At 36.7% G+C, this 15,929-nt stretch overlaps 1 protein-coding gene across 11 annotated transcripts in view; it reads left to right on the top strand.

The window, feature by feature from the left end:
- slc4a7 (solute carrier family 4, sodium bicarbonate cotransporter, member 7) overlaps positions 1 to 15,929 on the top strand; it is an 85,658-nt gene that overhangs the window by 52,813 nt on the left and 16,916 nt on the right. For 6 of the 11 annotated variants that reach the window (XM_031903915.1, XM_031903913.1, XM_031903911.1 and 3 more), the window contains 9 exons: positions 240 to 355; positions 1,262 to 1,321; positions 4,716 to 4,873; positions 5,879 to 5,966; positions 6,414 to 6,560; positions 6,844 to 6,947; positions 11,295 to 11,469; positions 13,520 to 13,653; positions 15,610 to 15,855. In XM_031903915.1, coding sequence (XP_031759775.1) covers positions 240 to 355; positions 1,262 to 1,321; positions 4,716 to 4,873; positions 5,879 to 5,966; positions 6,414 to 6,560; positions 6,844 to 6,947; positions 11,295 to 11,469; positions 13,520 to 13,653; positions 15,610 to 15,855 — 1,228 coding nt within the window. The remainder of the gene's footprint in view (positions 1 to 239; positions 356 to 1,261; positions 1,322 to 4,715; positions 4,874 to 5,878; positions 5,967 to 6,413; positions 6,561 to 6,843; positions 6,948 to 11,294; positions 11,470 to 13,519; positions 13,654 to 15,609; positions 15,856 to 15,929) is intronic. The other 5 variants (XM_031903916.1, XM_031903914.1, XM_012965550.3 and 2 more) reach the window with 1 other exon arrangement.

Raw genomic sequence — 15,929 nt, 5'->3', positions numbered from 1 at the left:
TTGTCATACATAATGTAGTACTTTTGAATTTTAAGTTAGCATGAATCCATGTTTTTGGTTAAATCACAAACACTGTACGATTGTGTAGAAACCCCTTGTCTGAGAAAAACCCTGGTCCCAAGCCTTCCAGATAACCGATCCCGTACCTGTATTGGCTCTCTGAGTGCTGTCATCTGCAGAGCTATCACACTTTGCACAGAATCTATAATGTTTTTCTAACTATCCGATTGTCTTTGTAGGGCTTCTGTCCTCTCCACAGTCTGTAGCAGGAAATATGGATACAAACAAAACAGCAGAGATGAAGCGGAATGCAACAGGAGGAAGTCTGGAGAACAGTACAGTTGATTTCAGTAAGGTATGAAATGGAGCCTTGAAAAATGAGAAATTGCTGGGCTAACATTATGTAATAACAGTGTTATTATAAGGTGATGTTTTAGCTTGAAAAAGGTCACTGGCTTTGGTAGCTCAACTGCCAATAGACTTTTTAAACCTTTTTGGAAACCTTCATGGAAACTCAAATTACATTTTTAAGTTTAAATTTATTTTTTTTTGGAGGTTTTGCTCTAATACCATAACTGATGTATTAGAGCTGTCTAAAAAAAAAAAGTCTGTGTGAAGAGGGGGGGGGGGGATAGTAAGAGTAAGAGTAACATGGTTATTTCCTGGCAAAATGAGTCCAATGCGAAGTATTACTTTGTAAAGAAACTTTGCCAATTGAGGAAGCATGTCCTCCAATATGGTTTTTGTTTCCTTTGAATTTAGGGAATTGGAAGTACTTTTTTTTTTAAATGTTTTTCAATAAAGTCTGGATGTGATTTAAATGTTTGGCCTTTCAAGTGGCTCAGACAGCCATTGCTTTAAAATGCATAAAGGCATTATCCGCCAGCATTTTTAGTACGGTGGAATTTAGCAATGCAAGCTTTTTAAATCCATCTTTTGCTAGTGGCAACATGCAGAATCAATGCACTTGCGTTTGGGGCAATAAAGAACATGCCCCATATGCCATAGGCCTAAATGTATAATTTTGTTTCTGTATGAAGCTGCAGATAAACTTCCTGTTCATTATGTGATTGAAATAAGCCGGCAAAAGATCACTGCTACCATTGTAAAGACAATAACCTTTTATGACAAATTGTGACGTGTATTATTGGATTACCTTGCCCAACATGCTTTGCAATAGTGTTTTGCTCTAACATGTAGCTCTGTTTACCTATATGAACTTTTTTGTTTTCTGCTTGGCCCTTTATTTCCCCATGGGCAGGACCCTGCCTCCTGGCACTGTAGTTGTGGCACAATAATAATGGGACGCAAGAGGTCGGCTGTAAGTTCCAGCAGATAGCCGTGTTAGTGGTGTTACCTAATGCCGATCGTTTGTTTGTTGTTTAAAAACTCATTTGTGTTGTAGCTCCTCTGTTATTATACACAAATCCGCAAAAGGCCAACCTAATTCTTATACAGAAATCATTTCTGTTCAACATTTCTGACCAACATTTTTATGTAACACTCCTCTCATTTTTAAACCCAATGAAATGCTTGTGTATAATTCCAGAAGTGTGTTCTTCCTTTTAATTTTAGTCAGCTGTGAATGTCTGTAAGACTGTTTCGCAATGTTTTAGGAAATCTGCCCGTCATTGCAATGTCATTTTTTTGCCATCTCTGGTAAGAAACTCGATGTGAATCTTGTACAGGACAAAAACATTTCAGTCACTTCTCCTGCAAAAATGAACCTTTTCCCTCCGACATATGTTTGCAAGTAATTAATTAATCTTTTAGGGTTTGTAACATGAATATAGGCCCCAGTCCAGTAACTCGCAAAAACCAAAATCAAATCAGAATTTTTCTTTATCCTAAATACAATAAAGTTGTCTAACTGCTGTTTAGTTGCTGTGGGTTGCTAGACAGCCACATATAACACATGTTAAAATATAATTCTTAATGATTTTGAAGACGGACTGTATGATGTTTGCATTACAGATTTTAATCATCTTTGTTAATTAATCTCTTACCTGTCCTAGCGCTGCAAATACAGTGGTGCTTAAAGGTTTGGGAACCTATGAATAAGTACCCTTCTAGGTACGTGTAAGGCTTTATAGCATTATGTTTAAATTTAAATAAACCTCAGTGATTTTACTACAATACTTGAGCTACAGAAAGACTTTATTTTTGTGATCTGGAGTGCCTGCCTGCTCTCAGTATTTGATGTGACCAGGCCCAGATTTCTGGCAAGGCCACAAAGGGCAGCACAAATTTAGGGGTGCATGCCACCCAGCCACACCTAGACTTTGCTCACAACGAGACTACTGGGGTCTAGGCGTGCTGGAGATTTCTGCTCATCCTGTCCACGGTGCTCTGTGTGTGTGAGCTAAAAGGATGCTCTTCTGCAAGGTCTTGGGAAGGAGGTGCATGGGACGGAGAGCTGCCACTGTGCTGGGTGTGAGCCCCTTGTGCAGCAATACCTGCAACTAAACGTTTGCTGTAACTTTTGTATGGAGGAATGGGCTAAAATTGATGTGCAACACTGATCAAAACAGCTTCAGCTCTTGGATGTCACATGAACCACTCAATTTTTAGGTCTTTCCACAACATTTCAATTGGATTAAGATCAGGACTTTAATCCAATCCAAGGTCCAAAACTTTCACTTTATTCTTCTAACCATTCTTTGGTAGAACGACTTGTCTGTTATGGATCGTTGTCTTTCTGCATGACCCACTGATTCAGTTCATGGACAGATGTCTTGACATTTTCCTTTCATTCTCTGGTATTGTTCAGAAATCATTGTTCCATCCAAGCTCAGATGTAGCAAAACTGTCCCAAACCAAAACATTCCCACCACCATTTTTCACAGATGGGAAGGTTTTTATGCTGGAATGCAGTTTTTCTTTCTCCAAGTATGCCTTTTTTTTTTTTTTTTTTTTTTTTAAAATGTCAAAAAGTCTTCATCAGTCTAGCTGATCGTCATTACATTGACTGAAAACACCATTGATTTCACCTTTAAATTATATTATAAGGTTTCACTTACTTTAGCCACACACAGATGGTTTTTTTTACTAAATAGTTGACTAAATAACATTTTTAGTTTCATTTGTTTAACTAGGTTTTTGTCATCTACTTTTAGGATTTGAAAATCAGATGATGTTTTAGGTCACATTCATATTAAAATATAGAAAAAGCGTTCACAAACTTTCAAGAACCACTGTATGTCTGTTTAATACAGTCTGTTTACAGTCTGAGTATGCAATCAGAGTGAGTCTTGAAAGAAGCTGCAGCACACTGCAACTTTTGTACATGACTAAGTCTGACTGCCATGCTTTTTAAAGAAAAATAAATAAAACAAATTTGCTTGTGAATAGTGAGACTGACGTTATACTGGTGATTTATTTTTTTTTTTTGTTGATTCAGCTGACTTGCATAAAAATTGCATGTAGTTGCATGACAAAACAGACAGATTTTATTTATGTGCTAGAATTGGACAATGTCTGTATTGTGAAGGAGCCCTAGTATGAAATGCAGCTTGTTTCTATGTGAAAGTGTTTTGTTTTTTTTAAACAGTAGATCAATATTTACATTTTTATGACTTGACAGCAATGGTAGAGAGGGGCTGCCATGTGTCATTAAGCTTAAGAATACTGTCATCTGACATTAGCTTCAAGTTTCACACACACACACACACACACACACACACACTACCCTTATCCGTAAACCCGTTATCCAGAAAGTTACGGAAAGGCTATCTGCTATAGACTCCATTATAAGCAAATAATTCTAATTTTTTTTAAATGATTTCCTTTTTTCTTTGTAATAATAAAACAGTACCTTGGTGAGGTATAATGAGTCCTTATTGGAGGCAAAACAATCCTATTGGGTTTATTCAGTATTTAAATGATTTTTAGCAAACTTAAGTTATGGAGATCCAAATTATGGAAAGATTCCTTATCCGGAAAACCCCAGGTCCCTAGCATTAAAAAAAGGTCCCATACCTGTATACATATATGTATAATGTATGGTAAGCAAGGGTGGGTTAGGAGTGGGCCAGAAGGAGACAGGCAGTTGCATGTCGGACAAGTAGCATTCCTTACTTACATCATGGTATGGCGAGGCAGAGTGTAAAGTCATATGGGAGATCACATACAAGTTGTCAGGTATGAACATTGTAAGGCCGCGCACTGTCACTAAAAATGGGAGGCTTTTAAGGAATTCAAAGCCAACACAAATACTTGGAGACTGAAACCTATTACAAGGTGTTAAGTCCTGGATAGGGCTTGTAATGGTTGAGTGTGGAATTAGACAGATAATACTGCCTTACTTCCAGTGAACTTTAGGAATTAATTGGAATTAACTTTCATTAATTGGAGCATTATCAAAAACCATTGTTATTAGCACAGATTTATAAAGCTCCATCCTCTTCTGCATCAATAGTATATAAACAAAACAACGCACCCAGTGCTTTCTATGTCAGCAGCAGTCCATTGTGCCTCACTTTTGTTATAACTTTTTTTATCTACACCACTCAAGCTGTGAACTTCTGTGTTTGTACAGTAAGTTTAGCGTATGAAGTACAGTATTTCACACAATATCTCGTAAATGGTGCAGATGGCATTTTCACATAGGGGCAAATTGTTTTTAGTTGTAGTTTACCTTTAGACTCCCTTTCTTTGTTATCTTTAAATTAAAGTGATTTTGACGTATGATGGTAAAAAAAAAATGTATTTCATAGGTTGACATGAACTTCATGAGGAAAATTCCAGCTGGAGCTGAGGCATCAAATGTCTTAGTGGGGGAAGTAGATTTTTTGGATCGGCCAATCATTGCATTTGTAAGATTATGTCCTGCAGTTTTGCTTTCTGGACTCACAGAGGTTCCAATTCCTACACGGTAATTTCTTCCTTAACTCTTTAATTCTTTCAGTACTTAAAGAACAATTTGAGACCATATGTTTCTACTTATGCATATGGTTCAGTTAAATACAGCTGTAAAGTAAACACTTCAGTACTATAAGATGTGTACGTATAGCAAAGGTCTCCACTTCTGTAGTGAGGCACTTTGCAGTTTGCTGTTATTTTACTGTGTTAAACTAGCTAAGAGATTGTAAGTATAATCTTGCACTCTCATTCATTTTAAAGGACATGTAAAGCCTACATTTGCCTACAGTGTAAATCAGTTGGGCACGTCTCCCCCACCCAAATGGCATCATTTGTACTGCATATATCCCCTCCACTTGCCAGCACCATCACATTTTACTAAAGCCACTAGCAGCTTTCACCCAGTGGCCATTTTTCCTCTAATACATAATCAGACACATTTAAATTTGAAAACAGCATACACACACAGACACACACACACAGACCCTTATTCAGCATACATTTCATCAGGAATACAGGCTCACACAGGCAGAACTTTGATAAAAGTTCTGTTTTGTTTGAGCTGAGCACAGGAGAGAAAGTTAGGATAAAAAAAAATGAAGCATGCAGCTAGAGCAAAGTTTCTATGGGAACCAGCAATGCCATCTCTTCACTGCCTGCTAGACTGGAGGGCATGTTTAGTAATCTGAGCTTAGAACAACTGAGCATGCCCACAAGCCAGAAGTCAAAGCAAGTTCCTGAGGGAGGGGGCCGAGTGGGTTACAGGAGGAGAAGGAAATCTAAGTCAAAGTGATTAAGGGGATGTTGCAGCCTTACTATTAACCTCTGGACAACCAGTGTGGCAGGTATTGAAAGATTTCAAAGAGGCTGTTCACTGATTACATTTTTGTGTGCTTGGGGTTTACATGTCCTTTAAGCGTTGGAAGCTAGATTTTTTTCTAGCATTATCTGTTTGTGTGAAACCTGTGCCAGTGATTATGATCAGTTAATCTAGCTATGCCCCACTTTGTCTCGACAGTTTTTTGTTTATTTTACTGGGTCCAACTGGAAAAGGAGGACAGTACCATGAGATCGGAAGATCAATTGCTACCCTTATGACTGATGAGGTATGTGCTTGTGTGGAAGGTTTAATATTGGATATATCTGTTGTTAATACCCATAAATTAATTGGGTAGGTTCTGCAAAGTGTCACATGAAACTATTTAAGGTACATCTATTTTTGCCTCTCTTATAGTTCTCTGTAAATGGCGATGTGAACCTAAAGGCATTTTTTCCAGTTTTTGCAGTTTGGTTTTATATTCACATCTGTCTGCAGAAACTGGGCAAGGTGCCCTCTCACCTAAGAACAAACCTACATTGTGACAATGTTTGGGCACAACATGCTCCGGACCTTACCGTCATTTAGAACTTCTCTAAATATTGCCCAGACCCATTCTCTCTGGTTAATGTATGCTTCTTAGTCCAGTCCAGCTCTACCAACAACTCTTGCATGTTCTTTTCTAAAATGTTTTCTCCTTAGGTATCCCCAAAATATTATTTTTTTTTTTTTGCAGATATTTCATGACGTTGCTTATAAAGCAAAGGACAGAAATGACCTTCTTGCTGGAATTGATGAATTTCTTGACCAGGTGACTGTCCTGCCTCCAGGAGAGTGGGATCCATCCATTCGTATTGAGCCTCCAAAAAGTGTTCCCTCCCAGGTCAGGACTATGTACTATTTTATTTTCATTACAGGAAACTCATGTCATGTTAGATAGTTATGTGCTATAATATACAAGAGAGAGTTTTATTCTTAATACCTAGAAGCAAATGCAACGTTTCCATGTTCTAATAAATCTGGGTTAAAACTAGGTGCATGCTAAATTTTCTGCATGGTGCCTCATGATTGAAATGCCCAATAACTTATACTATCAAACACACCAATGTGGGTGGGTGGATAAAATTGGTTGAATGTAATACCGTTTTTTTAAATTGCCTATATAGGAAAAAAGGAAGATACCAACCATCCCAAATGGGTCTACTCCAGTAGGTGAAACATTTAAGGAAGAGCAACATCACACAGGTCCGGAGCTGCAAAGGACTGGAAGGTGTGTATTTGGATTTTATTTGATAGATGCAATTTTATTAAAAATACAGATTAATATCCTAAGTCTCTGGCTATTTATGGTTGTATACCATTTGCTAAATGCCACTCCAGATTCTGTGTGATATTTGACTTGTTTCATATGCTAGATGTACATGTTCAATAAGTGCATTTATCTCTGTCATATCCTATATTATATTGTTTTAAAACTTTACATTATACATGGCAGCAGTTTATGCAAGTGTCAAAGGAACTCTGAGTTCGTTAACATTAAGCTGGTTCCTGACCATATAATAAAAAAAAATTGTAGTTCTCTTTCTGCAGCTACTGAATTACATACTGTACACTTGTTTGATATAGAGTAGTGTGAGGAATAAGGCTTTGTACCCACAAATGCCAATTTGGCACTAAGCCTCTACTTGGCATTTGTACTTAACTCAAGAGTTTTGTCAGCTCAAAATACGAAAATACCAGCATTTTCTGCCGTACATATAAAAACTGTATGTGTACAACTTCACAAACATAGGGGTGCCGTTTTCAGCTCTTTTAAACCTACTAACGAGTTTCAGGGTGGAGGCCGGGTCCTTGTAATCAAGTTGTAAGACTTAAGTGAAAAGCAGAAAATGTTTTAGGTCGTATTTATGCAGAAAAATTGGAAATTCAAAAGGTTTCATGAAATTACAAGCACCACTGTACTTTCATTACTATTATTAAACATGGAACACTGTATGTACACTGTAGAAACCTGTTTGATGTATTGAGGAAAGTTTTTTTTTTTTGTTTTTTTTATTACTATTTTCTGAAGTTGTTTACACATACGTTATCTTATTTATATTATATAATGTATTGCTTTAAAATTATGCTGCTTAATAATGAGCCAAAAGAAAAGAATGTTTATACATTGAAGAAAATTCTGCGCTCCATGCACTTGGCCAGTACACACACATTATTTTACCCTGTCAAGGAAGCACCTTATACTGAGACAGCCATCTCTGCAGTTGGTTACATTTTTTTTTTTTGCATGTCAAAGTAAAAGATAAATATGCTAAACAACTATAGTCATAAGCACAAAATATATCTCTAATTATGTTATGATGCTTGATTTTCCCTTAAAGGGGTTGTTCACCTTTTAATTAACTTTTGGTATGATGCAGACAAATTTAATATCATTATCGTTGTAATATTAATATATTTATTTAGCTTTTTGTTCAGCTGCTCTACAGTTTGGGATTTCAGCAGCTATCTGATGCTAGGGTCGGGTCTTTTTTTTACCTTAGCAACCAGGCAGTGGTTTGAATGTGAGACTGGAATATGATTAGGAGCGGATCTGAATAGAAAGTTAAATAAATCGTAACGGTAATATTGATATTGTAGCATCACAGAGCAATATTTTTTTCAGCTGTTGGCGTAAGTGACTCCAATTTGGAAGATGTAGAAAAGGAAGGCAAATAATTAAAAAAAAAAAAAAAAAAACTATAAAAACAAATAATGAAGACTTACTGCAAAGTTGCTAGGATTTAGGCATTCTTTAACCTATTAAAAGTTATCTTAAAGGTGAACTACCCATTTTAAGTTTATTTTGCAGAAGAGCAGTTGCCACTTTTTTTTTTTTTTATCATTCTTAAGAGTTTCACTGTTATAATATGCTAAGGGCTTGTCTGTAGAATATTAGGTATGTTTACTATTACAGGATCCTACTGATTCTTAATTTTAACCTTCAAGTTGTATTTTTTTTTAATGGGATAAAACAATGTATATACACAATTGTAACAGAAGCATTCTATAGTATAGATCATTTAAAAATGACATGTAGAGAATAGTCACTTAGCATTAAACATGTAAAGCCTACATTGTCCTACAATGTATATAAGGTGGGCACGTCTCCCCCACCCATATATCTCCTCAGTTTGCCAGCACCATCACATTTTCCTAAAGCAAATAGCAGCTTCCACCCAGTGGCCATTTTTCCTCTGACACATAATCCGTTACATTTAAATCTGCAAACCGCATACACACACAGACCCTTATTCAGCATACATTTCATCAAGAATGCAGGCTCACATAGGCATTTCTGCTTTGTTTGAGCACTGTAATGATTAAGCTGAACTCAGTAGGGGAGGTTAGGAGAAAAAAATAGGAGCAGAGAGCTAGAGCTGAGTTTCTATAGAAACCAGCAGTGCCGTCTCTTCATTGGCTGCTAGAATGGAAGGTGTGTTCAGATTACTAAACTGAGAAAAACTGAGCATGCCCAGTAGCCAACTGCCAAAGCAAATTCCTGAGGGAGGGGGTCAAGTGGGTTAGAGGAGGAGAAGGAAATCTATGTGATTTAAGGGGATGCTGCAGCCTTACTATTAACCTCTGGACAACCAGAGTGGCAGGTATTAAAAGATTTTAAAGAGGCTGTTCACTGATTACATTTTTGTGTTTGGGTTACATTTCCTTTAAGTCTAAAATTACAGACTACAACCAAATGTACTACCAGTTCATCAGAAGATAATTTTGTGTGGAGTAAAATGCAAAAGGAAAACACTTTAAACACAAATATTAAATTTGTCTTTTTTTCCCATTCCAAGTGCTTATTTTATAGTTTGTTCATTTGTGTCATCCCAAAGAATATACCTTTCTAAAATCAATTTTTCACATTTAGATTATTGCTATATTTACCAGCCCTGGTACACAGGGCTCAGGCATCTTGCATTCCTTGACAAACCTGTATTATAGGTTTCTTTTAATCCTAATAAAAAGCTTAGTTCATTATACCATCCATTAATGCCTTACAACTAAACCAAACTTAATATGGATAACTTGTATTATAATTCCATATTTGCAGTTTTCATTCCGACTCTACATGCTTAATCTTGGCCATGCACTAGCATGCACGGACGTGTTAGACTAGTCCTCTTGAGAGGACTTAAGAGAGAACACAGTTTGTTCAGGGTTCATTGTGGCATGTATTATCAACAATATAAATATGAAATAGCTGAACTCTTAACTTTCACCCACTGATAAATACGCTTCTAATAATCCCTTAGGAATGAATAGAAAATGTGTGAATTTTTCTGTGGTGAGCTCTACTCTTGCATTTTGATAAACGTAGTTATGGTGACCTTTTAATTCTATCAAAAATTAAATACAAATCAATATAGTTCAGTGTATTTCTGCTCAAGATAGCAATAGTACATACACTATTACATGTGCCATTACCTTTCCTCTCACCATTTCAAAAACAGATGACTTAGCAGAAACAGCAGGCTAGGTCATTGTTTATTTTGAATGAAGCTTGGGGAATTTTGGAATGCTGATTGCAAATATTAAAACAAATTTAATCTTTAAAGGAGGACTATTATATATGTAGATAAAAATCCACAAATCAAAGCTTTTGTGTTCTCTCTTTGTGTTCTCTCTCAACCAAACATGATGTGTCCCAGCAATTCACAATTCAGTTGCCAGAAGTAGGTAGTCCTATCTAGATAATTTGTGCCTGCAGAGAAATAGTGACAGCAGCTCTGTATACCAAAAAAATGTGGTAAATCTTTCACTGAGTTGTGTCTGTGGCATTGAGCATAGAAACGCCTGGGGTAGTGTAATCAGAGCAAGAAATCTGGCAGAAGGTCTAGAAACCCCTAGAAGCCAGTTAGATGTTTGCTTTTCAGACAGGTGACCAGTAAATGTTACCTTATTGGTTGCTATAGTTTACTAGACTTGGTTCAAAATAGTTTACTTTTATGCCATTATCCCTAATTGTCTGGCTAATGTAGCAGATACTGCTTAAACTGATTTAAAACACAAATTACCACTTGGGTATACATTTTGTTTATACTGAAGTGTTACCTTTCTGGCAAAAATAAAAGAAAGCATTTGGTGTCCCAAATGTAGGCCTTAATTTAAGAGGGAGAGATTAAGTTTAATTTAGTTGAATAGTGTTATTATAAAGGAACCCTAAAATATGGAAAAATAAAGATTACTTTTTAGCATCTGGACTTTTGCCTCTTACTTTGTGTAGCTGGATACACTGATACCGCTAAGTATTACAGCTGCATCAGAAATGGCATAGGGATAGAAACTGATATATCTCAAAAGCTGGGCTCATAATGCTCCAACTGTGGATGCAGTTCTCCGGGTATTAAGGTTCATCATTTGCATCATATAGTCAAGGCTGAGAATAGCAATTATATTAGCAACGTTTAATTTTTTTAAACTTTACCTAAGAAAACATTACAAAAAAAAAGTCGGAAATGTACGCAAAATTTTGATTCCCAAAGGTTTGATTCCCATGGTTTACAAATTGAAAATCTGAATTAGCTAGACTCCTGCCGTGTTCAGTTTGACGAGTTTCATCTCACCTATTTAGGGTTTTTGGTGGCTTGATGCTTGACATCAAAAGGAAAGCACCTTTTTTCTTGAGTGACTTCAAGGATGCATTAAACCTGCAGTGCCTGGCCTCCGTTCTTTTCCTATACTGTGCCTGTATGTCTCCTGTAATCACTTTTGGAGGTCTTCTGGGAGAAGCAACACAAAACAGAATAGTGAGTACAAAGAAAGATTGGTAGTGGTCAGGCTTTAGACCTTCAATGGAAGGTATCCTTGTGTATTTGTCTCATGTGTTCATGCTTGATTCAGAGAGTCCACCCCACCGTATTTGACCCTCCAAAGATCAGGTTAACTGCTGTGGCAAAGTTTGAGGGAGCCCATGAGAACAGAAGATACAAGGTTTGAGGTAAAACTAATTTATCCTGGATTCCAGGATGTTCCGTGAGTAATGGGGCATCTGTGACCAAGTTCTGCAAAGGTCTTCAATATTTTGCTTTACATGATATCAGCTTGTATACTTGTTTGGATAAGCAAAAATATATTTAGCATTTTATGTTACTGTATCTCATTAACAAGTTTATTTTTTTTTCTGCAGCGCTCTTCATATTACAGCTATAGTTTTCAATCAACACATTTTGTAAATAAAATAATAAAACTGATCATTTTAGAAAGAAATCTTCTACTTCATCCTGATCTTTTCTCCTTGGTCATTTGAAAGCTGTCTATTAAAGAGACCTGCCGTTATCAATCAGTGTTTTGTGAAAGCAACAATTAAAACATAATATATAGGCTGAAACTCAAAATTGGATTTTAGCACTTAAAATGTCAGTGCTATAGCTTTAGAAGCAATATTGAATGTGATATGAAAAGTGAATAAATGTCATTATTCAAGTCCAGATTTCCATTTATTTTATAACTGAAGTCTTTTACATTTTAAGCTTTAGTCATAGCATATGGTGATCTGTTGGTGGACCCGCATCGTTATTACTTGTCTTGGAAGGTTCAATGTGAATTATTGCTCTCTGGGAAATGAATTGCTTATTTTTGAGCTTATGGACTGACAGGCCAAAACAAGATATCAAAATCTTTCATGTGGTGCAATTGTGTTGGCCAAAAGGTCCTGTCATCTCTATTCATTTGTGTCTGTCACATTTTCATGCCTTGCTTTTGTTTTAAGCAGCACTTGTAGTGCTTTGAGAAACTTTCCTAAGCAATTACACACTGCTAGGTCATCAGTGTGACTTACAGTGTGTATTTTTTGTCTATTTCCACCAGAGTATTTGGTCTATTCTAAAATGTATTGCCCCTAATTCCTAAGTAAAAAAGAGAAAAACATTAAACATATAATTATTTTCTGTATGCAGAGGATTTTTGTGTGTAATTTATTAATGAAAAACAAAGTACAGTTTAACCATAGATTCCCTTATATATGTTATTGCCATTGCTGAATCCTGCTTATTTTTGTTTTGCCTGTTAATATCCCTATTTTGGCTACAGTAATTCACAATTTTCCTGGAAATTGCCCGTAGTGCAAATTTGTATTTGTTGCTTTGTGTAATTTTTCAGCCTGTGCAGCAGAATGGATTAATTTGCAGGCATAAGCAGTAGTTTGGTCCATTTAATTGCTTGGCCATAGCATGTTATGCTCTCTATAACTCTGAGTTATAAATATTGAGTTGAGTATCTGTTGAGTTTATATCTATTGTAGAATTTGTCTGCTAGGTACCTGGCATCTCTCTGGCTATTGAATGAACCCAGATTCTGTTTCTTTTATGCAAACCACCCTTTGTGCAAGGCTTGGAACAACAAACAGTAGTATGTGGGGAGTGGCAGTTTTTGCCTTCCAGTAAGTGGTAGGCTGGCTTTTATTGACAGTGATAAATGCACAGGCCTTTACTGCCTAACAGCTCTTTGCTTTCTCTGTATTACACACAAATTAACACTCTAGTATGGAATTGAATTCTCAAAAAACAAACCCAAAATATCTTTCAATTTAGCTACCTAGTAATTATTTCAATACAAAAGATTATTTTTAAACTAGTTACTTTAATATATCCATAACTGATTGAGATAAGACTTTTCCATTTCTCTGAAGCTTTATAAGTTTTTGTGGTATGAGTGGCATTTGGTTTTTTTTCTCATGAAGATTGTGATTTGTAGCTAAATGCTTTACAACGTGTGATTCATTTTCTCTTGTTTTGTGAGTTTGTTTTGCTGTTGTGCAGTTTCAAAACAATACAACAGTTTTTTTTTCTTTTCTCCCAGAGTGCAATAGAGTCTCTCTTTGGAGCGTCATTAACGGGAATTGCATATTCTCTGTTTGCTGGTCAACCGCTTACCATATTGGGCAGCACGGGGCCTGTCCTTGTTTTTGAAAAGATTCTGTTCAAATTCTGCAAGTAAGTAGGATCTTCTGAAATTTCATTTGTTCCTTTTATTGCTAAACAGCAGGCTATTTTTGCCCTTAACGATAAATGTGTTAAATATTGGAAGCCAGTAATCTTTATTTTAGATGCATAATCCACATTTAGGATGGTGTGGCTATGTTTATTGTAAATGCACGTGCACACTTTTAATAAATAGACACTGTGAGAATGTGGTAAACATTATAACTAGCTCTTAAGGTGCCCATACACCTTAAGATCGCCAAGCGAGCAGATCTTCTCCCAATATCCCCCACCTACGGGTGGGCGATATCGGGAGAATACAGGCTAATTCGATCAAATTATTATGGCAGGTATAGGCAAAGTCAGTCCGGGGACCGCATCAACGAGCCGATTCGGTCCCCAATCTGACTAGATTTTTTAACCTGCCCGATCGAGATCTGGCTGATTTCAGGCCAGATATCGGTCAGGCAGGCCAGTCGGTAGTGCCCATGCACGGGCCTATTAGCTGCCGAATCGGTCTAAGGGACCGATATCGGCAGCTAGAAGCGGCCCGTGTATGGGGACCTTTACTCAAACTAGAGATCATTCTTACAATTTGAATTGCATAATACATGTACTGTTTGTGTCTCTCTTTATGATTTTGTGGCTCACAGTACACAGAACTTTTCAGTATCTTGGGTTGACATGAAACAACCAGGCCTCAGCACTTCTGTGTTTAGTTCCTATGATGTATTCTTGAATACGGTTCCAAAATAAATAAGGCAAAACCTTCAATCTAGTGGCCTTTAAAGGCTCTTTATTTTTTATTTATTTATATACTTTATTTTTAGTTTGTTTGTCTGGCTTTAAATGTATATTAATACACAAGCGCACAGCTTAGAGTAACATTGTTTTGCCAAACTTTTGTTCACACCATATATTTCATTCTTTCTCTACATCAGACCCTTTGTGCTTCCATGATACAAACTGCAGTTCATGCTTTCCCCGTCCTTGGTCACCTCTTTCTGGTTGTCTGATATGTCTCACTATCAAGTTTATATTTCTTATTTTAATGTTGTATTCCACCATCTAATACCATCTTCCACAACACTTTTGCTTTTTTACTACTTTTTCATGGCTCTTTTCCGTTTGTGTGTGATGTATTGCCCAGATTGCTAGTGTAACTTTTAGTTTTAAAGGAAAGGTACAATCACTTGGGGCTACCAAAATGTTAGGCACCCCCAGTGATTGTAGTCACTTACTTTATACCCCAGCTGGTGTTCCTGTTATGAGAAACCACACCAGCCTGGGGGAAGCTGAGTGAGGGCAATCCTCTTCCTTTTTCTATAAGTAGAGTGAAAGAAGAGTGAGCTTGGTTTCGTATGAGAATATTGGTGCGTGTATGGCCAGCTTTACAAAACAAAACCAAAGATCTGTTTGAATGCTATGGGCATCATCACCAGTGATATTTATCTTCAATATTAGTAAACACTCCTCAAATATTATCACTAGCTATTTTGCCCATAGCAACCAATCAGATCTTTTAAATCTAATGGTTGATATGGGCATCATCAGTGATATTTATCTCCCAATGTTATTAAACACACCCGTTGGTCCACCCTTTCGCTATTGCATATCAGAAGTCCATCAGTTTCCATTTTTGGTACTGCCACATTTGGCCTCTTGAAATGAGTCAGTAGTGTCTTGGTCCAGGCTGCTAAGGAGATTTTAAATCTAGGTGACCACAGGCCTCTCTGGTGCAGGTAACTGTAGAGATTGCTGTAAGATAAACCATAATGAGGGCAAACTTGGACCAATTTCCCAATTCCTGTACAGTGTGTGATTATGTAAGCTGGTAAATACTTTAAGTCAAATAGTACTAGATTTGTTATGGGTGTGCTGTGGGCATGTTAAATAACTGCAAATATTTTACACAAATTTTAAAATACTGCCTTTTGTGTTTGTATTTTTTTTTACATTTCTAAATAGAGATTATGGGCTATCTTACTTGTCCTTGCGTACAAGTATTGGTCTTTGGACAGCGTTCTTATGTCTGTTGCTGGTTGCAACTGATGCAAGCAGTTTAGTGTGCTACATCACTCGATTTACGGAAGAAGCATTTGCTGCACTCATTTGCATTATATTTATTTATGAAGCTTTGGAGAAATTATTCCATTTAGGAGAGAAATATGCGTTCAACATGCACAATGATCTAGACCTTTTGACAAAATATTCGTAAGTATGCATGACCACAATTTCCTCTTTTAAGGTAAAGTGTGTCCTGGTTACTTAGATAAGTAACCAAATAA

Source organism: Xenopus tropicalis, chromosome 6, assembly GCF_000004195.4.
Source record: "Xenopus tropicalis strain Nigerian chromosome 6, UCB_Xtro_10.0, whole genome shotgun sequence".
Lineage (NCBI taxonomy): Eukaryota > Metazoa > Chordata > Amphibia > Anura > Pipidae > Xenopus > Xenopus tropicalis.
Note: the sequence above shows the minus strand (reverse complement) of the source record. Positions and strands in the feature narration are given on the sequence as shown.